Source organism: Carcharodon carcharias, chromosome 18, assembly GCF_017639515.1.
Source record: "Carcharodon carcharias isolate sCarCar2 chromosome 18, sCarCar2.pri, whole genome shotgun sequence".
NCBI classification, from domain to species: Eukaryota; Metazoa; Chordata; class Chondrichthyes; order Lamniformes; family Lamnidae; genus Carcharodon; species Carcharodon carcharias.
Window position 1 is genome coordinate 2,019,105 of NC_054484.1, and position 25,371 is coordinate 2,044,475.

At 45.6% G+C, this 25,371-nt stretch overlaps 1 protein-coding gene across 1 annotated transcript in view; it reads right to left on the reverse strand.

The window, feature by feature from the left end:
* LOC121290902 (ubiquitin-associated and SH3 domain-containing protein A-like) overlaps nt 1–25,371 on the reverse strand; it is a 247,238-nt gene that overhangs the window by 10,611 nt on the left and 211,256 nt on the right. Inside the window, exon 14 of the mRNA XM_041211939.1 lies at nt 9,287–9,396. Coding sequence (XP_041067873.1) covers nt 9,287–9,396 — 110 coding nt within the window. The remainder of the gene's footprint in view (nt 1–9,286; nt 9,397–25,371) is intronic.

A 25,371-nucleotide genomic window follows, 5' to 3' on the forward strand; every position in this document is an offset into this window, starting at 1 on the left:
AAACATTCAACACACGGGACTAAGATCAGTGCATTTGGCAGCTTGGAACTGTTTTAAAGCAGTTGTCACCTCAAATCGTACATGGTGAAAATGAACAACCAGATATATTGTCGCAACCATGGACATATATGGGTAACCGGAGAAGCTGCTCCTTCACAGCAGTCAGCTGATGAGTAGGAGTTGATTTCGCCAACTGAACAAGGAACTGAGTGACTATCATATAAACATACGAAATAGGAGCAGAAGTAGGCCATCCTGCCCCTTTAGCCTGCTCTGCCATTCAATAAGATCATGGCTGATCTGTTTGTGTTTCAAGTTCTGATTCCCATCTACCCCCAATAACCTTTAATTCCCTTGCAATCAATCTAGCAATCCTCCTCTGAACAGCCTCCAATGCATTTACATTCATCCTTCCTTAAAGATCAGTCCCAGAAGTCAACTTTACCCCCAACAAATGGAATGGATCAACGGCAACACTCGCTATGGCAACGACATTCCCCGGAGCAGCAAAATCACACCAGGAACCAGCAAACACCAGACGAATAACCAACAACGACCTGCACGCATACAATTAGAAGACCTGACACTTTAAAGATTATATATGCAATGCATCTGTAGAGACAGACTCGAATGACTAGTTTTCTGCTCATAGGTGATGACTTTATTTATACGTTGTGTAAATGGATAATTTGCAACTGTAAATGACAGTGCACGCAATGTGCTTTTTCTTTGTATGGAAAGGGGCATTCTTGGAGAAATGCTTTTGCCTTTGTGCACTGTGCATGTTGTGTACTGTAGCTTGCCATAGTCATGTCGCCTCTGAAGCTATTCCTTAGTGTGTAAAGGATGCAGAGGACTGGAAAATGTTTAACACTGTTCAAAAATGGGGAGAAGGGTAAACCTGGTAACTACAGATTAGTCAGAGTAGGGGGAGGTGGTGTAGTGGTGCTTTCACTGCACTAATAATTCAATAAATCTAGGGTAATACTCTAGGGACCTGGGTTCAAATCTTACCACAGCAAATAGTGGAATTTGAATTCAATAAAAAAATTTAGAATTAAAAGTCTAATGATAACTATGAAGTGATTGTTGTAGAAACCCATCTGGTTCACCAATGTCTTTTAGGGAAGGAAATCTGTCATCCTTACCTGCCCTACATGTTTTTTTTATTCATTCATGTGATGTGGGCATCGCTGGCTAGGCCAGCATTTATTGCCCATCGATAATGATTGCCCCTGAGAAGGTGGTGGTGAGCTACCTTCATGAACCACTGTAGGTACACCTAGAGTGCTGTTAAGGAGAGAGTTCCAGGATTTTGACTCCAGACCCACAGCAATGTGGTTGACTCTTAAATGCCCTCTTAAATGGCCGAGCAAGCCATACTCAGTTGTATCAAACCGCTGCAAAGTCTAAAAGGAATGAAACTGGAAGGACCACCTGGCATCGACCTAGGCACTAGAAACGACAATGGCAAATTCAGCCCAATCAACCCTGCAAAGTCCTCCTTATTAACATCTGGGGGGTTAGTGCCAAAGTCGGGCGAGCAGTCTCACATACTAGTCAAGCAATAGCCTGACATAGTCATACTTATGGAGTCATACCTTACAGACAATGTCCTAGACACCACCATCACCATCCCTAGTATGTCCTCTCCAACTGGCAAGACAGACCCAGCAGAGCTGGGGACACAGCGGTATACAGTCGGGAGGGAGTTGGAGTTGCCCTGGGAGTCCTCAACATCGACTCTGGACCCCATGAAGCCAAATGGCATCAGGTCAAACATGGGCAAGGAAACCTCCTGCTGATTATCATGCACGCCCTTAGCTCAGCTGATGAATCAGTTCTCCTCCATTTTGAACACCACTTGCAGGAAGCACTTTGTGTGGCAAGGGTGCAAACATACTCTGGGTGGGGGACTTCAATGTCCATCACCAAGACTGGCTCGGTAGTACCAGTACTGACTGAGCTGGCTGAGTCCTACAGGACATCACTGCTAGACTGGGGTGCGGGAATCAACAAGAGGGAAAAACATACTTGGCCTCATCCTCACTAACCTGCCTGCTGCAGATGCATCTGTCCGTGACAGTATTGGTAGGAGTGACCACCACATAGTACTTGTGGAGACGAAGTCCAGTTTTCACATTGAGGATTACTCTCCATCGTGTTGTGTGGCACTACCACCGTGCTCAATGGGATAGGTTTAAAACAGATCTGGCAACTCAAGACTGGGCATCCATGAGGCGCCAAAGGTCATCAGCAGCAGAGTTGTGCTCAAACACAGCCTGTAACCTCATGGCCCAGCATATCCCTCACTCTACCATTACAACCAATCCAGGGGATCAAGCCTGGTTCAATGAAAAGTGCAGGAGGGCATGCTAGGAGCAACACCAGGTTGACAGCTAAAAAATATGTGTCAATCTGATGAAGCTACAACACAGGACTACTTGTGTGCCATCATAAGCAGCAAGCGATAGATAGAGCTAAGCGATCCCACAACCAATGGATCAGATCTAAGCTCTGCAGTCCTGCCACATCCAACCATGAATGATGGTGGACAATTAAACAACTCACTTGAGGAGGAGGTGGCTCTACAAACATCCCCACCCTTAATGATGGAGGAACCCAGCACATCAGTGCAAAAGATAAGGCTGAAGCATTTGCAACCGTCTTCAGCCAGAAGTGCTGAGTGGATGATCCATCTCGGCCTCATCCGGAGGTCCCCAGCATCACAGATGCCATTCTTCAACCAATTCGACTCACTCCACGTGATAGGAAGAAACGGCTGAAGGCACTGGATACTGCAAAGGCTAAGGGCCCTGACAATATTCTGGCAACAGTACTGAAGATTTGTGCTCCAGAACTTGCTGCGCCCCTAGCTAAGCTGTTCCAGTACAGTTACAACACTGGCATTTATCCAGCAATGTGGAAAATTACCCAGGTATGTCCTGTACACAAAAAGCAGGACAAATCCAACCCAGTCAGTTACCGCCCCATCAGTCTACTCTCCATCATCAATAAGGTGATGGAAGCGGTCATCAACAATGCTATCAAACGCCATTTGCATAGCAATAACCAGCTTACTGATGCACAGTTTGAGTTCTGACAAGACTACTCAGCTCCTGACCTCATTACAGCCTTAGTTCAAACATGAACAAAAGAGCTGTACACCAGAGGTGATGTGAGAGTGACTGTCCTTGGCATCAAGGCAGCATTTCACAGAATCTTTACAGTGCTGAAGGAGGCCATTTGACTCATTGAGTCTGCACTGGCTCTCTGAAAGAGCATTCTACCTTGTCCCACTCCCCTGCCTTATCCCCATAACCTTGCACATTCATTTCAGATAGCAATCCAATTCCTGTTTTAGTACCTCAATCGAATCTGCCTCCACCACCGCCTCAGGAAGTTTGTACCTGACTCTAACCACCCTCTGGATGAAAAAATGTTTTCCTCACATCACTTTTACTCCTTTTGCCAATTATTTTGAATCTGTGTCCTCCAGTTTTTGATCCTCTCTTAAGTGATAAACTGACCTCATTAGAGCCTTGGTTCAAACATGGACAAAAGGGTTTATCACCATTTACCCTGTTCTTACCCTTCAGGATCTTGAATATACCTTTATCAAGTCTCCTCTCAACCTTCTTTGCCCCAAGGAAAGCAGTCCCAACCGCTCCAATCTATTTTCATAGCTACAATGTTTATCCCTGGAATCATTCTTCTGAATCTCCTCTATACTCTGTCCAATACTTTCACATCCTTCCCCAAGTATGGTGCCAGAACTGGACTTTGATCGAGTGTGGCATCAAGGAGCCCGAGCAAAACTAGAGTCACTGGGGATCAGGGGGAAAAGTCTAAGCTGGTTGGAGTCATACCTAGCACAAAGGAAGATGGTTGTGGTTGTTGGAGGTCAATCATCTCAGCCCCAGGACATCATTGCAGGAGTTTCTCAGGATAGTGTCCTCAGCCCAACCATCTTCAGGTGCTTCATCAATGACCTTCCTTCCATCATAAGGTCAAAAGTGGGGATGTTCGCTGTTGATTGCACAATGTTCAGCACCATTCACAGCTCCTCAGGTTCTGAAGCAGTCCATGTCCAAATGCAGCAAGATCTGGACCAGACCCAGACCTGGGCTGACAAGTGGCAAGTAACATTTGCGCCTCTTAAGTGCCAGGCAATTACCATCTCCAACAAGAGAGAATGTGATCATTGCCCATTGTTATGACCGATGCAGTTGGTAAAGCTGAGTTATTTTAAAAATTCCAGAGGGAAACTTTAAACAACTGTCATAACCAATAATTTTAAGTGTTATGTTTGATATGCGACTCTAAACTCAGGAATCAGACCACTAGTTCTCAAGGTTTTACATTAAACTAAATGAAACATTTTATTAGTTTACACAGGTTAAAATATATGTACACATGGCTACCAATTACTACTATCATAACTTTTAACAAATTCCCAAACTAATTTCCATTAAGGCAACAGCAACCCATAGACTTAACCAAACACCAGGCAAAGCATTTTCACCTTATGAATTCAGAATGAGGTTCTTTTCACTGTGGAGTCAGTTGGAGGCTTGCAGCTGCCTTCAGATCTTACATTGCCTCTGCCCTGCACACCCAAAAACTACTGAAGTTATACCTACTACCACTGATTGAATTCAAATTCTCATTGTCTCACCAGTCTCTTTGAACTTTACCTTTTAACAATGAAAACCCATTCATTGTACCAATTTTATTAGTGATATAAACATATTGCTCGGTAGCTATTAGAAAGGCATCAAGTTTTCACCCCACATCTTGAATGTTCTATTCCAAAAATGCAAATGCACGCTATCTCTCTTACGTTTCAAACCTAGCACATATCAAAGCACCCAGACTAGCTGGTGTCAATCCAATTAAGATATACCCACAGACTAACCTCTATTTTTTAAAAAAAAATTCCAAAATATTATATACATTAATAGCTTCATGACACTGTTGACATTCAATGGCATTACCATTACCGAATCCCCCACTATCAACATGCTGGGGGTCACCATTGAAACTAACTGGACCAGCCATATAAATACTGTGGCTACATGAGCCGGTCAGAGGCTAGGAATCCTATAGTGAGTAACTCACCTCCTGAGTCCCCAAAGCCATCTACAGGGCACAAGTCAGGAGTGTGATGGAATAGTCTTCAATTGCCTGGTTGAGTGCAGCTCCAACAACTTTCAAGAAGCTTGACATCACCCAGGACAAAGCAGCCCACTTGATTGGCAACAGAAACATCCACTCTCTCCACTGGCAGCGAGCCCACCAACAAGAGGCCTATTAAGGCCCTTGATTATGTAGAATTTTTCACTGCCCGTCCAATCTTACGGTTGGCGGGTGGGTGAATAAGCCAGGCGGCCTTTGCACTTTTGCAAAACCTCATCCATGGGCGGGATGAGGTTTCCAACAGTAATTAAAAAAAATAACATTTTATAAAATCATTTTTAACATGTCCTTCTTCATGTGACTGTGCCACATGTGGGGATGTTTATATTATTTGTAGAATCTTTATTTTTCATTTTAAAAATCTTCAGCTCCCTGAGGCAGCTCTGTGCCTTTAGGAAGCTTTCTGTGAGCACTGCCCCGTGCATGTGCAGACTTCAGCGCTTGTGTCCCTCCTGCCCCCGTCCCGGCAGCGCTGAGGCTGTCAGCGTGTGTTTCATGCTGGCTGGCTGATGGGAAAATCCTGCCCCTTGTCTTGTATTTCTAGTAAATCTACACCAATATATCCTTCCTAAGGTGTGGTGCCCAGAACTGCTCACAGTACTCCAGGTGTAGCCTAACCAAGACTTTGCATAGCTGACTTCTACACTCTTGAATTCTATTCCTCTAGCTATAAAGGTCAGCATTCCATTAGCCTTGTTTCTTATTATTTTCCGTGTCTGTTCATGATATTTTAACGACCTGTGTACCTGGATCCCCAAGTCCCTTTGGACCTCCACTGTTTCTAGCTTTTCACCACTTAGAAAGTACCCTGTTCTGTTCTTTTTAGATTTAATGTGGATAATATCACATTTGCCTACATTGAAATCCATTTGGCACAGTTTTACCCATTAACTTAACCTATCAATATCTCTTGTAATTTTTTTGTTCCATCTATGCTGCTTACAATACCACCTGTCTTCATGTCATTGTCCTGCCCTATTGCTCAGCCAATTTCCTAACCTAGTCAATAATTTGCCTTTAGTTCCATGAGCTTCAGACTTGAGGGAGGTATGCAGTAGTTTTCCACAGTATTCAGTATTAGAACCACTGTTCCTTTCAACATACACTAATGACTTGTACTTGTACTTGGGTATACAGAGCATAAACTCAAAGTTTTTAGGTGACATGAAACTTGCAAATGTAGTATACAATGTGTAAACAATAACAGGCTTCAGGGGCACAGATGAATGAAATGGGTAAACACCTGGCAGATGAATGCATTTTGATAGGTAGAATGAGAGACAATAGAAATTAAATTTTTAGATAGAGTGTAGGAATAGAGCTACCTGGGACTGTATGTAAACAAATCTTTGAAGGTGATGGAACAAGTTGAGAAAATTGTTAAAAAAGCATATTGGATCTTCAGCTTTATAAAGAGGCATAGAGCCAGATTTTGCCATCACAGGGCAAACTCCTGTCAGATGCCAAAAATGGAGGTGGGGACCTTAGAGTCAAATTTCCCACCTGATTTCCGCCAGCTGCCATTTTGGTCGGTGTTGGAATCATAGCAGGTGGCGACCACTCAAAGTGACATCAGGTTCAGTCTTTTAGATGTATACTCAATTGTGAATTTTCCAAACAGGCAGGTCATTAAATTGACCAGCATTGTACAAATGTTTAGGGTACTTTAGAGTACATTACCTAATCGATGGATCCCCTTCTGCATTCAAGAGTATTGAGAATCTGATTTCAATGTATCATCTGGACTCAGAGCTCTGAGCCTTTGAAATAGCTGAACAGATGCTAGACTTCTTTGATTGAAAGTCCATCTGCTGAGCCTTAGAGAAAAAAAATGAACTGATAGCTGACCAACTGGTTTTTCAATGGCTGTGTGTTTTATTGACAGTTATATGAGCCTCTATGAAGGGCAATTTTTTTCAAGTGGAGTTTGATTAGATGAGTTTTTTTTATTTGCATGAGCATTTCAAAGACTTCCCAGTGTTATTACAGGGCTCACAAGTTCTGTACAAAATGGATACTGGGTAGGTACGTCCAGAGGGGTTATGGAGAGGGCATTGGAGATATTAGGGGGTATAGAGGGGGCTTGGAATTATGGAGGAGTCATGGGAGATATTTCTTTATTTTTTTCATGGGATGTGGGTGTTGCTGACAAGGCCAGTGTTTGTTGCCCATCTTTACTTCCCCTTGAACTGAGTGGCTTGCTTGCCAATTCAGAGGCTAGTGATGGTTCAACCACATTGCTGTGGGTCTGGAGTCACATATAGGCCAGACCAGGTAAGGAAGGTAGATTTCATTCCCTCAAAGTTATTTGGGCTTTTACAACAATTGACAATAATGGCTGCCATTACTGAATTTAGTTTCCAATTCTAGATTTATTGATTGAATTTAAATTCAACCAGCTGCTTGTGGTGGGATTTGAATTTTTGCCCTCAAGGCATTAGCCCGGAGCTCTGGATTACTAGACCAGTGACATTGCCGCTATGTCACCATCATCCCCTGTGGAGGGGCTTGGGGATATGTATTGGGCATGGGAAATATTAGGGGGTATGGATTTGGCTTGGGAGAGGTTAGGGGATATGGAGGGAGCATGGGGGATATGAATGGGAATGGAGCGGGCATGGGGATATGCTTTGAGAATGAGAGATATTAGGGGTATGGATAGGGCATTGGGGTATGGATTGGGCATGGGATATACTAAGGCATATGCAGGGGGCATGGGAGCTTGGAGAGGGCATGGGAGATTTGAGTGGATATGGGGAGTAGGAGGGTGAGGACCAGGGGGCTTAACAGTCATCCACAGAACTGGGCCAATGTTCCAATGAAAGGAGGCAGGTCTTCTAAACTGCTGGCCTCAGCATCCACCCACCTTGGGCCTACATTGGGAGGCAGCAGCCCTGACTCCAGCCCACCCCTGACTCCTTGGGGTGAAAATAACAAGTGTGCGTGGGTTCATTCAGAGCTTGGAACGCAATGTCAGCAAACAGCCTGACTCATAATTCCCGAGTCAATGATGAAAATACAGCACATTGAGTACAAAAAGCAAAGAAGTTATGTTGAATCTTTAAATCACTGGTCAGGCCCCAATTGGAGTACTGTGGCCAAATCTGAGCACCACATTTTTGAAGAGTGTCAAGGCCTTGGAGGTGGTACAGAAGAATGATGGACGTCAGTTTTGTGGACAGACTGGAGAAGCTAGTGTTCTATTCTTAGACCTGAGAAGATTAAGGGCAGTTTTGATGAAGGTGTTCAAAACCATGAAGATATTTAAAGGAGAAATTGTTTCCAGAGGCTGAACAGTCAGCAGTCAGGAAGTTTCAGATAAGGGATAATAGGCAAAAGAACCAGAGGGAAGATGAAGAGAATATTTTAGCGGTGATTTGTTCTAGAATCATGAATGTTGAAGTGTTTGTGGGAACAGGAGGACCCAGAGTGACACAGCAGTTGTCTCGGGCTCCCCTTACTCTCCACCTTCCATCCTCTCTGCCTCCCTTTTCCCCTTCCACCACTCCTCCCACATCCACCTCTCCTTTGCCCCACCTTCCCTCCTCCCCAAACCTCTCCACCTCCTCCCTGCTCCACCCCTCCTCAGTCTCCACTCCTCCCCTTACCTCCACCTCTCCACCTGTCAACCTCCTCTCTGCCTCCCCTCCTTCCCTACCCCCGCTACTATCTCTGCATCTCCCCTACCCTCTCCACATCTTCTGCCCCTTCCACTTGCTCTCCACCTCACCTCCTCTGCTACACATTCCACATCCACTCTACCTCCCTCTCCCCTCCACCTCCCCTTCTCCCTGCCCCCTCCACCTTCCCTCCTTCTCTTGCCCCTCAAACTCCTCTCCTCCTCTGCCCCCTTTGCCTCCCCTCCCCCACCTCCTTCCTCCTCCCCCACTCCTTTACCTCCCTCTACTTCATGCTCCCTTGCACCCAACCCCCAACCTTTCTCCTTCCCCATGAACCCAATCCTGGTGATTTAGCCTTCAATGAGCATCACTTTTGGCTTCTCCAGTTCACCCAATAACGAGTGCCAAGGCAGTGGCCCCACCAGTAGCTTAGCCTCTTCTTGATTTCTCAGTTTAAAACATCCTACCTTTCTAATCATTTGTACAAATTCCTTGGAGTCCTTCGGAGGCAGCCCCAGCAAAGGGCGTGTGCAGCAATCCAGGGTTGAAGCATGAGCCACCAGCAGAATATTACCAGCTGAGAAGAAACATTAAAACCATTAGAGAAACAGATTCAGTTTTAGCTTTGATCATTTTACCGAGAAAGGCACAACATTAAACAGATGGAGGGGCCATACAGGTCATAGTATCCACAGAAAGCTAATGCCTTGGCTTATTTAGCAGAGACCATCTAAATTCTAGTTAAGAAAGTTAGGATTAGGGCTGTTTGAGAGTCACTAGATAAGATGAGATGATAGACTGGTAAAATGCAGGTTTGTGATAAGAACAGAAAATGCTGGTAAAACTCAGCAGGTCTGGCAGCATCTGTGGAGAAAGAAACAGAGTTATCGTTTCAAATCCAAATGACTTCTTCAGAGCTAAAGAGAAGTAGAAATGTGATGTGATGCAGATTTGAGAGATCTGTAACGGGTGATCATGCTTGTTTTGGAGCCCATAAATTATCCTGATAGCAAGAAAAAATGCTTCCTTTATATAGTTCACTATCACATCTCTTAGAAACATTGCAAAGCTTTTCATAGAGATGTGTAAGAAGGTCACTTGTCCCATTGTGCCTGCATTAGTCCTTTATTATGACACAACCAATGATAAGGGCTGAGTTGTTCAAACCCCAGAGGGAAACTTGAAACAACTGTCATAATCCATTTTTGCAATTTGTATGTTTCGAGATGCAGACTTTGAATTCATTAGTAATAAGACCACGGAGTCTCAAGAGGTCTTTATAAAACTAAATTAAACACTTATTAGTACAAGAAAGATTGTAAACATATCCATAAGTCTACAACATTACTACCATAATAACTGCAAAATCCCCTAATTAATATGACTCTCAGTTACACCCCCGTTAAGGCAACAGTAAATCTCATAGATTTAAACAGACACCGGGCAAAGCACACCCTGGACAGTCGCATTCAAAATAAGTTTCTTTCAGCTCTGGGTCCTTGCAGACAGACTTGAGACTTACAGGCTGGAGGCTTCTCACACATGTTGGATCTTAAAATGCCTCTACCTTACACACAATCTCTTTTCTTCTTTATACATATCTTTCTCTTTGAATGTACCTCTTCTAACAATAACATCCTTTCATCCTACCAATTTTATTAGTAAGCTGAAAAAAATAATCACATTGCTTGGTGTCTTAGACCATAAGAGCATAAGACATAGGAGCAGAAATTAGGCCAATCGGCCCATCGAGTCTGCTCCGCCATTCAATCATGGCTGATAAGTTTCTCAACCCCATTCTCCCGCCTTCTCCACTTAACCTTTGATCCCCTTGCCAATCAAGAACCTATCTATCTCAGTCTTAAATACACTCAATGACCTGGCCTCCACAGCCTTCTGTGGCAATGAATTCTATAGATTCACCACTCTCTGGCTAAAGAAGTTTCTCCTCATCTCTGTTCTAAAAGGTCTTCCCTTTACTCTGAGGCTATACCCTCGGGTCCTAGTCTCTCCTACTACTGGAAACGTCTTCCCCACGTCCACTCCATCCAGGCCTTCAGTATTCTGTAAGTTTCAATCAGATTCCCCCTCATCCTTCTAAACTCCACTGAGTATAGACCCAGAGATCTCAAACGTTCCTCATATGTTAAGCCTTTCATTCCTGGGATCATTCTCGTGAACCTCCTCTGGACCCTCTCCAGGGCCAGCACATCCTTCCTGAGATACAGGGCCCAGAATTGCTCACAATATTCTAAATGTGGTCTGGCTAGAGCCTTATAAAGCCTCAGCAGCACATCCCTGCTTTTATATTCTAGTCCTCTCGAAATAAATGCCAACATTGCATTTGCCTTCCTAACTACCGACTCAATCTGCAAGTTAACCTTAAGAGAATCTTGCACCAGGACTCCCAAGTCCCTTTGCACTGCAGATTTCTGAATTCTCTCCCCATTTAGAAAATAATCCATGCCTCTATTCTTCCTACTAAAGTGCACGACCTCACACTTGCCCACGTTGTATTCCATCTGCCACTTCTTTGCCCATTCTCCTAACCTGTCCAAATCCTACTGCAGCCTCCCTGCCTCCACAATACTACCTGTCCCTCCACCTATCTTTGTATCATCTGCAAACTTAGCCAGGATGCCCTCAGTTCCTTCATCTAGATCATTAATGTATAAAGTGAAAAGTTGTGGTCCCAACACTGACCCCTGCGGAACTCCATTAGTCACCGTCCGCCATCCTGAGAAGGACCCCCTTATCCCCACTCTCTGCTTCCTGCCAGGCAGCCAATCTTCTATCCAAGCTAGTATCTTGCCTCTAACACCATGGGCTGTTATCTTACTGAGCAGCCTCCTGTGCAGCACCTTGTCAAAGGCCTTCTGGAAGTTCAAGTAGATATCCTATTTTACCATGCACTTCCAAGTATTTTGAAATCTTATCCTTAATAATGGACTCTAAAATCTTACCAACGACCGAGGTCAGGCTAATCGGCCTGTAAATAGGGCAAAGTCAGCATGGTTTCATCAAGGGGAGGTCATGCCTGACAAATCTGTTAGAATTCTTTGAGGAGCTAACGAGTAGTTTAGACAAAGGAGAGCCAATGGATGTTATCTACTTGGACTTCCAAAAGGCCTTTGACAAGGTACCGCATAGGAGGCTGTTCAGTAAGATAAGAGCCCATGGTGTTAGAGGCAAGGTACTAGTATGGATAGAAGATTGGCTGCCTGTAATTTCTCGTCTTTTGCCTCACTCCCTACTTAAACAGGGGGGTTACATTAGTGATTTTCCAGTCCTGTGGGACCCTCCCTGACTCCAGTGATTCCAGAAAAATCACCACTAACGCCTCCACTATCTCTTCAGCTATCTCCTTCAGAACTCTGGGGTGTAATCCATCCGGTCCAGGTGATTTATCCACCTTCAGATCTTTCAGTTTTCCTAGCACCTTCTCCTTGGTAATGGCTACCATACTCACCTCTGCCCCCCCGATTCTCTTGAATTTTGGGGATGTCACTTGTGTCTTCCACCATGAAGACTGACGCAAAGTACCTATTCAGTTCCTCCGCCATTTCTTTCTTCCCCACTACTACTTCTCCAGCGTCTTCCAGCTAGGTATAAGATTTCACCCACAGCCTTGAATGGATTCTTTTAACAAATGCAAATTTACACTTTACCTTCTACCCTCCTTACGTTTATCTAATTAAGATCTCAAAATTACTATATATAAAAGCACACAGACTGGCTGGCTTTAATTCAATTAAGACACACTTGGACACACATAGATACAAACCCCACTAGAACTCTATTTTAAAAAAGTAATTTCCAATGACATTATAGACATTAACATCTCTTCATGACATCCTTCATATGTGATAAAAAAACATAAATGGCTGGAAATACTCAGCACCTGTGGAGAAAGACACAAATTTAATGTTGCAAGCCTATGACATTTTATCAGAACTAGAAAAGTTAGAGATGTAATGGGTTTTAAACAAATACAGGAGTGGGAAGGGTGAGGTGTACCACAGGGATCGGTGCTGGGATCCTTGCTGTTTGTAGTGTACGTTAATGATTTAGATGTGAATATAGGAGGTATAATCAGTAAGTTCAGATGACTCAAAAATTCATCGTGTCATAAATAATAAAGCCTTAGATTACAGGACGATATAGATGGGCTGATAAGATGGGCAGAGGGGTGGCAAATGGAATTTAATCCTGAGAAGTGTGAGGTGATGCATTTTGGGAGGATTAACACGGCAAGCGAATACACAATGAATGATAGGACCTTAGGAAGTACAGAGGATCAGAGGGACCTTGGTGTACATGTCCATAGATCCCTGAAGGCAGCACCACAGGGAGATAAGGTGGTTAAGAAGGTATATGGGATACTTGCTTTATTAGCCAAGGCATAGAATATAAGAGCAGGGAGGTTTTGATGGAGCTGTATAAAATGCTAGTTAGGCCACAGCTGGAGTACTGTGTGCAGTTCTGGTCACCACACTATAGGAAAGATGTGATTGCACTAGAGAGGGTGCAGAGGAGATTCACAAGGATGTTGCCTGGGCTGGAGTGTTTCAGCTATGAAGAAAGACTGGATAGACTAGTGTTGTTTTCCTTAGAGCAGAGAAGGCTGAGGGGGCACCTGGTAGAGGGATTCAAAATTATGAGGGGCATTGATAGGGTAGACAGGAAGAAACTTTTCCCCTTAGTGGAGGTGTCAATAACCAGGGAGCATATATTTAAGGTAAGGGGCATGAGGTTTAGAGGGGATTTGAAGAAAAACCTTTTCACCCAGAGGGTGGTTGGAAACTGGAACACACTGCCTGAAGGGGTGGTAGAGGCAGGAACTCTCACAACATTTAAGAAATATATAGATGAGCACTTGAAATGCCATAGCATACAGGGCTACGGGCCAAGTGCTGAAAAATGGGATCAGAATAGATAAGTGCTTGATGGCCGGCTTAGACAGGATGAGCCGAAGAGCCTGTTTCTGTGATGTGTAACTATATGACTCTATGGGAAGAAAGAACAAAAGGGAAGATCTGTGATGGGGTGGAAGGCAAGAGAGATTAAATGACAAAAGAGGACAATAGTGCAAGGCAAAAGGAGATGGTAATGGGTGGGAGTGGGATAGATATTTAAATTGGCAAACCAATGGAAGCTCACAGCAACACTTCACAAAATCATTGCACAGTGCAGAAGGAGGCTATTTGGCCTATTCAGCCTGTGCCAATTCTTTTGAAGAGCAATCCAGTTGGTTCCACTACCCCACTCTGTCTGCATAACCCTGCCATGTTTTCTCCTTCAAATAGTCTGCAACATCTATCCATATTCTTCTCAGGCAGTCCCTCAAGATCGAGGATGACTTGCTTCAACTTTGGTTTGATGGGTTCTGAGATGGATGATAAGTTCAATGTGCGATCTGTAGCTTCAACTACATGTGGAGCAAGTGGTTCTTGAAGGGTCAGGTAGATGGGTTGTTTGGAGGTTTGAGCAATTCCTTCAATGCCTCAGCTTTGCCAGAGCATGCCCAAGAATACTTGTAAATCAAGAGGGAAAAGGCAGGGAGGAACTTAAAATAAATCATAACTACTAGAGAAAAGGTACAGGGGAAAAAAACTATTAGAACTAAAGGTTGACAAGTACCCTGGACCTGATGGCTTTCAGTCTAGGATCTTAAAAGAAGTAGCTGCAGAGCTAGTAGGTGCATTGGTTGTGATCTTCCAAAATTCCCTAGCTTCTGGAAACTTCCCAGCAGATTGGAAAATCATAAATGTAACACCACTCCAAGAAAGGAGAGAGACAGAAAACAGGAAAGTATAGGTCAATGAGCCTAATATTTGTCATTGGGAAATTGCTAGAATCCATTATTCCGGAGGTAATAGCAAGACATTTAGAAAATCATAATACAATCAGCAAAGTCAACATGATTTTGTGAAAGGGAAATTATGTTTGACAAATTTATCAGATTTGTTTTATTTTATTATATTTATTTTATTATAAATTAAATTTATAAAGGTGCAGAAAAGATTCACAAGAATGGTTCCGGAGATAAGGAACTTCAGCTGCCTAAAATGGAAAAACTGGGGAGATTCTACTTAAAGAAGAGAAGGTTGAGAGGAGATCTGACAGACATATCCAAAATCAAGAAGGGTCTGGTCAGAGTAGATAGGGAGAAACTGTTCCCATTGGTGCAACGATCAAGAACCAAAGGATGCCAATTTAAGGTGTTTGGTAAAAGAAGCAATGGTGACATGAGGGAAAAAATGTCTTAGTGCAGTGAGTGGTTAGAATCTGGAAGGCTCTGACTGTGAGTGTGGTGGAGGCATATTCAATCATTGCTTTCAAAAAGAAATTGGATCATTACCTGAAGAGGAAAAGATTACAGGGCTACTGGAATCGGGTGAGGTGGTGGCACTAGGTAACTTGTTCTTGCAGAGAGGCAGCACAGACTCAGTGGGCCAAATGGCCTCCTTCTGTGCTGTAACCATTCTATGATTCTAATCTAAGGGCGGAATTTTCTGTGCCTGTTGGCGTCGGGCATCATGGCAGGCATGAGGGGACGATATTGCGGGAAGACCAAAAATTAGTTTCATGACGTCATGAAACCAGTTTGCAATTGTCCACTCTGCCCATCAATGGCAGGCTGCCTTTCCTGCCATCTCCACATCTGCATATCATCATAAGTCTAGCTTGCCGGAATCATCCCCCATGTCAAATTTACTGCCCACAATGGAGGGGAAACAGGCAGGCCTGGAACACGTCTTGACAAGCGTGTTGTGCAGAAGTCGGGACTTACTGTCAGGGCCTTGCTCACGTTGCGGACATAGGAGGAGCAGAATATGTTGGAGCCCTACAGCTACCAGACCCTGGAGGAACATGCATTGCATGCTGGGTAGATCCTCATGGACATGGCTCTGCCACAAAGCAGCTCACTGACCATCGATGGGATGGAGAGGAAGGTGTCGGATAGACTGGGGGAGGAAGGTATAGGTTTGACTGGGAGAGAAAGGTGTGTTGGGGGTTGAGGTTGGGAGGGGGCAGGGAGTATGGGGGAGGAGGGTGTAACGAGGGAGAATACGTCAACTGGGGAGATAGGTGTAAACGTGGAGGAAAGATTAATAGGAAGGAAGGAGTAAGGGTGGAGGAACAAGTTAGGGGGTGAAAATGTCCAGATGAACATGCAAGGGGGGGGTGGATGTTGTAGGAGGAAATGGTGAGAATGAGAGAGGGCAGAGTGAGCCAGTAGGGTGGGAGGGTGAGGGTGTGACGGTAGCAGTGGAAGGGACAATGAGGGTGGTTGGTGGGGACCCGGAGGCAGACACAGACTCTGGGGGTGGGAGGGAGGACATCAGGGAGGTCAATGTGGATGGGGTTCCCGGGAAGGCAGGGAACGTGCATATTCACCTGGACATTTCCTGAAGAAAAGGGTTCTGGCTGGCAGGTGACGATGGGAAGGTGGAAGGTGATGTCAGGGTGGTTGACAGTGATGGGGGAAAGGACATGGGTGACTGGGGGAGGGGAAAGGATGGGGGAGCTTAAGACAAATTTTACCAGCATCATGCTTTTAAAACCACAATTGAAAGGAACCTCATACTGGTCGGGAACAGGTGCTCCATGGGAATGTGATCAGTGAGTGGGTGGAGATGCAGGTCAGCTCAGATGGACAACTGAAAGAGAACCCCAGCAGGCAGCATTGAAAATGCTCGGGATATTGAGATGAGTGTGATACGGGAAGGATCTGCGTGCGTGGAAGAATGCTTGCTTGAGGCTCCAAAAGGCCCTGCCAGAATCACTCATGGGTTGGCTGCGTGCTGCTGAACTGCTAGTTGGGTCTGGGATTGGAGATGCATTTGGAGGACTCACAAAGCCTGTCAATGAGGCTGAAAGATACCATAACAAGTGAATATATTTCCAGATTATAAAGTGACAAAATGTGTTAACCCATGTAAACACTTGTGATCAGAATTTCTTAACTTTTTAGGCCGAACGTTTCTAGGTGCTGCCTTGACATCCGCAGTAGGGGTGGAGACAGTCTGTGCAATGGTTGGTCCCATTGCCTCTGATGATTTTGGTGTGCGTCCTCTGGAGAGTTGAGGCCTTGAGGGCCCCAGCTTGCTTTGGCTGTCCTTGTGTGGGCCAGCTGCTCCCTCTGCAGTGACAGAGAATGAGATTGAGTGTGTCAAGAGAAAAGGGGACTCAGAGGGAGTGCACAGCCTCTAAGATTCCTGAGTGGAGGACCCAGGGATGTCGAACTGCCACTCCTCCTCCCTTCAGATGCCCGAGGGCCCCGGCCTGACTCCTTGAGGGGAAGGAGCACCTGGAGGGATGTCGATGTACGCCTTTTCCCTGTCACGTTGTCACTGCAGGAACTCATGTATGGCTACCACGATGGAGTGCAGGCCTGCACGCAGTTACATGTACTGCTGGACCAGGGTCTCCATGGTGTCTGTCACCCTTCCCATGGAGACTCCATGTGCGCACATGTAAGCACCACTTCACCAGAGGGCAGGCAGATGCACTACTCTGACTCACTTGCCACTCTGTTGAGAGTTTCTAACACCTCTGCATGATGTTCCCACACGTTCTGCTGACTCTCCAGGATGAGGTGGAAGGCCGAATCCAGAGGCTCGTCATCTGACTCAGACCTCACAGACGCCTCTTCACCAGCAGACCTCTGAGTGCCAAGGAGCTCAGCTAAACCTGCCTCCTCCTGCTGTAGGCAAATGTCCGTGCTGTGACCACCAGATTGTGAACCCAAGCCTACTCTAGATCTAGGTCCCATCGAGCAGTGTGTCTCTGCGCTGGTGGAGGGTGTGCATAAGCGCTGTGTCGGGTCTTCCAGGCTGTTTATTTCCAGCTCTTCAATGGAGGAGGTGTCCTCTTGGCTGGAGGTAAGGACCTGGATGGAGCTGAGGGTCTGGCTGACTGAGGGTGTCGGTCACTTGGCAAGCTACTTGTGAATCAAAGTAGAGATAATGAGTGCATGGCAGCAGAGTCACAGGCAGCAGAGAGAACACTCACAGTTGTGTTGGGAGAGGGATAATATGCAGGATCCTCGTGTGGCTGTTCGCCACCAACCTCACTGTCGCCACAGACACAATCCATGTCCTCACCAGTCAGCACAATGGCACGCTCCTCAAAGTGAGTGAGGGGCCTAATATTGGCCACTCCACCCCAATCGAAGACCTCTCCCTGCTGTTGTCAGTCAGCTTCTCCTGCATGAAAACAGATAGAGAGTACGTGAGCAGGGCACATGGCACTGCGTGGAATGTTTGTGTGGTGAGCGGAGCCATGGATGGGATGAAGACCCGAGCTCAGCATCACAGAATCACAGTGCAGAAGAGGCCCTTCGACCCATCGAGTCTGCACTGACATGTGAGAAACACCTGACCTACCTACCTAATCCCATTTACCAGCACTTGGCCCATAGCCTTGAATGTTATGACTTGCCAAGTGCTCATCCAGGTACTTTTTAAAGTATGTGAGGCATCCTCCACCACCCTCCCAGGCAGTGCATTCCAAACATTCTGGGTAAAAAGGTTTTTCCTCACATTCCCCCGAACCTCCTGCCCCTCAGCTTGAACTTATGTCCCCTTGTGACTGAGTGGAACAGCTGCTCCCTATCCACCCTGTCCTTGCCCCTCAATCTTGTACACCTCGATCAGGTCGCTCCTCAGTCTTCGCTTCATAATTTAAATGTTTCATTCCAGGCAACATCCTGGTGAATCTTCTCTGCACCCCCTCTAGTGCAATCACATCCTTCCTATAATGTGGTGACCAGAACTGCACACAGTACTCCAGCTGTGGCCTCACCAAGGTTCTATAGAACTTCAACATGACCTCCCTACTTTTGTAATCTATGCCTCGATTGATAAAGGCAAGTGTCCCATATGCCTTTTTAACCATCCCACTAACATGCCCCTCCACCTTCAGAGATCTATGGACACACACACCAAGGTCCCTTTGTTCCTCAGAACTTCCTAGTGTCATGCCATTCATTGAATACTCCCTTGTCAAATTACTCCTTCCAAAGTGTATCACCTCACACTTTTCAGGGTTAAATTCCATCTGCCACTTATCTGCCCATTTGACAATCCCGTCTATATCTTCCTGTAACCCAAAACACTCAACCTCACTGCTAACCACCCGGCCAATCTTTGTGTCATCTGCAAACTTACGAATTCTACCCCCCACATAGTCATCTATGTTGTTTATATAAATGACAAATAATAGGGGACCCAGCACAGATCCCTGTGGTACGCCCCTGGACACTGGCTTCCAGTCACTAAAGCATCCTTCTGTCATCACCCTCTGTTTCCTATTACTAAGCCAATTTTGAATCCACCTCCTCAAATTACCCTGTATCCCACGTGCATTTGCCTTCTTTATAAGTCTCCCATGTGGGACCTTGTCAAAGGCTTTGCTGAAATCCATATAAACTACATCAACTGCACTACCCTCATCTACACACCTGGTCACCTCCTCAAAACATTCAATCAAATTTGTTGGGCATGACCTCCCTCTGACAAAGCCATGCTGACTATCCCTGATCAAACCTTGCCTCTCCAAGTGGAGATAGATTCTCTCCTTCAGGATTTTCTCCAATACTTTCGGTACTACTGACATAAGACTCACTGGTCTGTAGTTCCCTGACTTATCTCTGCAACCCTTCTTAAATAGCGGAACCACATTAGCTGTTCTCCAGTCCTCTGGCACCTTCCCCATGGCCAGAGAGGAATTGGGTCACAACTCCTGCGATCTCCTGCCTTGCCTCCCTCAGCAGTCTAGGACTCAAATCATCCAGACCGAGAGATTTGTCCACTTTTAAGCCTGCCAACACCTCCAATATCTTGTCATTCCCTATATCGATTTGCTTAAGAACCTCACAGTTTCTCCCCCAGAATTTGCTACCTTCATCCTCATTCTCTTGGGTGAAGACGGATGTAAAGTATTCATTCAACACTCTAGCGATGTCATCTGGCTCCACCCTTGGTCCCTAATGGGCCCTAATCTTTCCCTGGTTATCCTCTTCCCATTGATATACTTATAGAATATCTTGGGATTTTCCCTACTTTTACAAGCTAGAGCTTCCTCATATCCTCTCTTTGCTCTCCTAATTGCTTTCTTAAGCTCCACCCTGCACTGTCTGTACTCCACTAATGCCTCCGCTGATTTGCTCCCCTTGTACCTGCTAAAAGCCTCTCTTTTCCTTCTCATCGTAACCTGAATATCTCTGGTCATCCATGGTTCTCTGGGCTTGTTACTCCTTCCTGTCACCCTAGAGGGAACATGTTGAGCCTGTACCCTCCCCATTTCCTTTTTGAATGCCCCCCAATGCTCCTCTGTAGATTTCCCCACAAGTAGCTGTTCCTAGTCTACCTTGGCCAGGTCCTGCCTTATTTTACTAAATTCCGCTTTCCCCCAATCCAAAACATTTTTTTGCAACTTGTCTATTTCTTTGTCCATAACAAATTTAAACTGTAGCATGTTGTGGTCGCAATCACCAAAATGCTCCCCCACCACCACCTCAGCCACCTGTCCGGCTTCATTCCCCAGAATTAGGTCTAGCACTGCACCGTCCCTTGTTGGACCCTCTACATATTGACCTAAAAAGTTCTCCTGTACACATTTCAAGAAATCCACTCCATCCAAGCCCTTAACACTATGTCTATCCCAATTAATGTTGGGAAAGTTGAAATCCCCTAATATAATTACCCTATTGTTATTGTTTTTACACACCTCCGCAAATTGTGCACAAAGTTGCTCCTCAATTTCCTGTTGACTATCTGGGGGTATATAATAAACACCTAATAATACGGCTGACCCTTTTTTATTCCTAAGCTCTACCCACAAAGCTTCATTCGATGCCCCCCTCCAAGATATCATCTTTCCTTACTGCAGTAACTAACTCCTTAACTAATAATGCAATGCCTCCTCCTCTTTTACCCCCTCCCCTGTCTCGCCTGAAGATTCAAAACCCGGAATGTTGAGCTGCCAATCCTGCTCCTCCCTCAACCACGTCTCAGTGATGGCTACTATATCACAATTCCACGTGTCAATCCTTACCCTTAACTCATCCGTTTTACCTGTAATACTCCTGACATTAAAGTAGAGGCCATCCAACCTTGCCTTACTCCCTTGAAACTTAATGCAGCTGTACTCCCTCTGACTTGATTGTTTTACTGTATTATCATGTGTCTCTATTCTGCTAACATTCTGTGTCCCCACCCCTTGCTGAATTAGTTTAAACTCCTCCCAACAGCACTAGCAAACCCGCCCACAAGGATGTTAGTCCCGCTCTGGTTCAGATGTGGACCGTCCCGCTTGTACAGGTCCCACTTTCCCCAGAAATGGTCCCAGTGATCCAGGAATCTAAAACCCTCCCTCGTGCACCAACTCTTAAGCCACATATTCATCTGTGCTATTCCCCTATTTCTGATTTTGCACTGGGAGTAATACAGAGATCACAACCCAAGAGGTCTTGCTTTTTAGTCTACTGCCTAATTCCCTGAATTCTTGATGCAAGACCTCATCCCTCTTCCTACCTATGTCATTGGTACCAACATGTACCATGACCTTTGCCTTATCACCCTCCTCCTTCAGGATGCCCTGCAGCCGTTAAGTAACATCTCGGACCCTGGCACCAGGGAGGCAACATATCATCCTGGTATCCAGTAGTGCCTATCTGTTCCCCTGACTATGGAATGCGCTATTACTATTGCTCTTCCTCACTTCTTCCCTTCCTGTACAGAAATGCTGCTTGTGGTGCGAGAAGCTTGGCTCTGTCTGCAATCCCTGGAGGAACCAGCACCCTCATCAGCCTCCAAAATGGAATACCGATTTGCGAGCGGGACTCCAGGGGACTCCTGGTATACTTGCCTGTTTCTCTTGGACTGCCTGGTGGTCACCCATTCCCTTCCTTCCTCAAATCCCTTCAGCTGTGGTGTGACCACCTCTCTAAGCATGCTATCCATAATGCTCTCAACTTGCGGATGCTCCACAGAGTCCCTAACCGCCGTTCCAGCTCTGAAGCCCGAGCTTCCAGGACTGCAGCTGGACACACTTCCTGCACAAATGCTGGACTGGGGCACTGGAAATGTTCTTGGCTTTCCACATGGAGCACGAGGAGCACACCACAGCTTTGAGCTCTCCTGGCATGACTTATCCCTTTTAATTAAACCTTTTAAATCAATTACTCTAGGGCCCTTCTTTCCTGATCCTCGTTACTATGAAATATACAAATGATAAACCACAAAATGACCTTAAACTATAAGTGATTAAAGTAGTAAATACTTACCCGATCTGACCCACTACTTACCAGTTATTCCTTTCCCTTTTAGCTTCTACTGTTGCAGCAGGGCAACACCACTCTCTGAAGATTTAAGAAGTTGGATAGCCAGGAAAGATGTAATGAGCACCTCTTCCCCTCTGCACTCAATTCCCACTGTGCACCAAATTGCCAATACCCACACTCACTCTGGCTGTGTCTCACTCTGGATGAGATCTCTCCCCTGTTCATGTGCAAGCTCACTGTAGTGTGCTTCTAAACAGTCCCTTTCTTAAATAGAGCTGAGGTGACTTGCACTTGTTCAGCTTCAAATAGCAATTAACACCTCTTCAAGCCCTAATCAGGCTTCAGGTGATTTGCAGTTAACACAGCTCGAGAGGATATGAGCCTGATGGAGTGGGTATGTCTGAGAGTTAGTGGTGTTAAGCCTTGAGGTGTGAGATCCCCGTGGACGCGTGATGTGTTTGGAGTGTGTGAGTTCAGAGTGATGAGAAGAGTGACTTACCCTGGCAGAACAGATAAGACCATTCATCGTCTTTCAGCACTGTGTGGCTATCCTCTTTTGCAGGGCGTTGGTGCTGACCACCACCTCCCATGCCAGATTGATGACCCTCCTTGCTGGTCTTTGCCCAGAGTGGGGGCTAGAGGACTTTGCGGAGGGCCTCAACTTCATCCAGTAGCACTGAAAGGAGGCACAACTAAATCTGGGGGCAGCACTTTTCCTCCCTTTGGCAACCATGACTTTGTAGCAGGTTCCTATCCCTTGGAGAGTGCTGGCCTTTTGCAGGGCGCCTTTAAATATGGTGCCCAGTTTACTGAAGACCTGAAGTGATGGCAAGGTGGGTGAATGAGAGGGCGCCCCACCAATGACCCGGCATCTTTCCTGGGAATGCATGATCAACGAGGCAGGATTGAGATGATACGGCATGAAAAGCTGCAGTTGCGGCCGGCAGATAAAGTGTTCTTTTTCCTGCCTCTACCGCACTTCGTGCAAATCTGGGACGATTCCGCCCTAAGAGTTGAAAAGGAGGGAGGAAAGTAAAATAATTACAATCACCAGGGAAAGGGTGCTGAGTAAACCATTAGAGCTGAAAAGTCACCAGGACCTGATGGACTTCATCCTTGGGTCTAGGAAGAGGTGGCTGCTAAGAGTAGATGTAATTTTCCAAAATTCCCTAGATTCTGGAAAGTCCTATCAAATTGGAGAACAGCAAATGCAACTCCTCTATTCAAGAAAGGAAGGAGACAGAAAGCAGGAATCTACAGGCCAGTTAGCTTAACATCTGTCAAAGTGAAAATGCTAGAATCTATTATTAAAGAGGTTATAGCAGCCACTTAGAAAATCTAATGCAACCAGGCAGAGCCAACAAGGTATAAAAGGGAAATTGTGTTTGACTAATTTATTAGATGTCTTTGAGGAAGTGACACTTGCCACGCCCCTAGCCAAGCTGTTACAGTACAGCTACAACACTGGCATCTACCCAGCTATCTGGAAAATTGCCCAGGTATGTCTTGTACACAAAAAGCAGATCTAATCCAATCCGGCCAATTACCGCCCCATCAGTCTACTCTCCATCATCAGTAGAGTAATGGAAGGTATCATCAACAGTGCTGTCAAGCGGCACTTGCTTAGCAATAACCTGGATCTAGCAACTCAAGACTGGGAATGCATGAGGCACTCTGGGCCATCAGCAGCAGCAGAATTGTACTCAAACACAATCTGTAACCTCATGGCACAGCATATCCTCTACTCTACCGTTACCATCAAGCCAGGGGATCAGCCCTGGTTCAATGAAAAATGCAGGAGGGCATGCCAGGAACAGAACCAGGCATACCTAAAAATGAGGTGTCAACCTGGTGAAGCTATAATCCAGGAATAGTTGCGTGTCAAACAGCATAAGCAGCAAGTGATAAGGCTAAGCAAACCCACAACCAACGGATCAGATCCAAGCTCTGCAGTCCTGCCACATGCAGTAGTGAATGGTGGTGGACAATTAAACAACTCACTGGAGGAGGAGGCTCCACAAATATCCCCATCCTCAATGATGGAGGAGTCCAGCACACCTGTGCAAAAGATAAGGCTGAAACATTTGCCACAATCTTCAGCCAGAAGTGCTGAGCAGATGATTCATCTCAGCCTCCTCTGGAAGTCCCCAGCATCACATATGCCAGTCTTCAGTGAATTCAATTCACTCCACGTGATATCAAGAAACGGCTGAAGGCACTGGATACTGCAAAGGCTATGGGCCCTGACAGTATTCCGGCAATAGTACTGAAGACCTGTGTTCCATGCTGCGTCCCTAGCCAAGCTGTTCCAGCACAGCTACAACACTGGCGTCTACCCAGCAGAGTGTAAAATTGCCCAGGTATGTCCTGTACACATAAAGCAGGACAAATTGAACCCAGCCAATTACCGTCCCATCTGTCTACTTTCAATCATCAGTAAAGTAATGGAAGGGGTCAGCAACAGTACTATCAAGCGGCACTTGCTTAGCAATAACATGCTCACTGATGCCCAGTTTGGGTTCTGCCAGGGCCACTCAGCTCCAGACCTCATTACAGCCTTGGTTCAAACATGGACAAAAGAGCTGAACTCCTGAGGTGAGGTGAGAGTGACTGCCTGTGACATCAAGGCCGTATTTGGCAGAGCGTGGCATCAAGAATCCCTCGCAAAACTGGAGTCAATAGGAATCAGGGGAAAACTCTCTGTTGGTTGGAGTCATACCCAGAACAAAGGAAGATGGTTGTGGTTGTTGGGGGTCAGTCATCTCAGCTCCAGGACATCACAGCAGGAGATCCTCAGGGTAATGTCCTCGGCCCAACCATCTTCAGCTGCTTCATCAATGACTTTCCTTCTATCATAAGGTCAGAAGTGGGGATGTTTGCTGATGATTGCAAAATGTTCAGAACCATTCACAAACTCCTCAGATACTGAAACAGTCCATTTCCAAATGCATCAAGACCTGGACGATATCCTGGCTTGGGCGAACAATTGGCAAATAACATTCGCGCCACGCAAGTGTCAGGCAATGACCGTCTCCAATGTACACAGATAAGGAACAGAGAAAGTTAGCATGTTGGTACAGCAAACTATTAGGAAGGCAAATGGCATGTTGTTGGCCTTTATTGAAAGGGGATTGGAGTGCATTAATAAACAATTCTTGCTACAATTGTACAGAAATTTGGTGAGACGACACCTAGAATACTGTGTTCAGTTTTAGACTCTATATTTAAGAAAGGATATACGTCAATGAAGGTGATACAGCG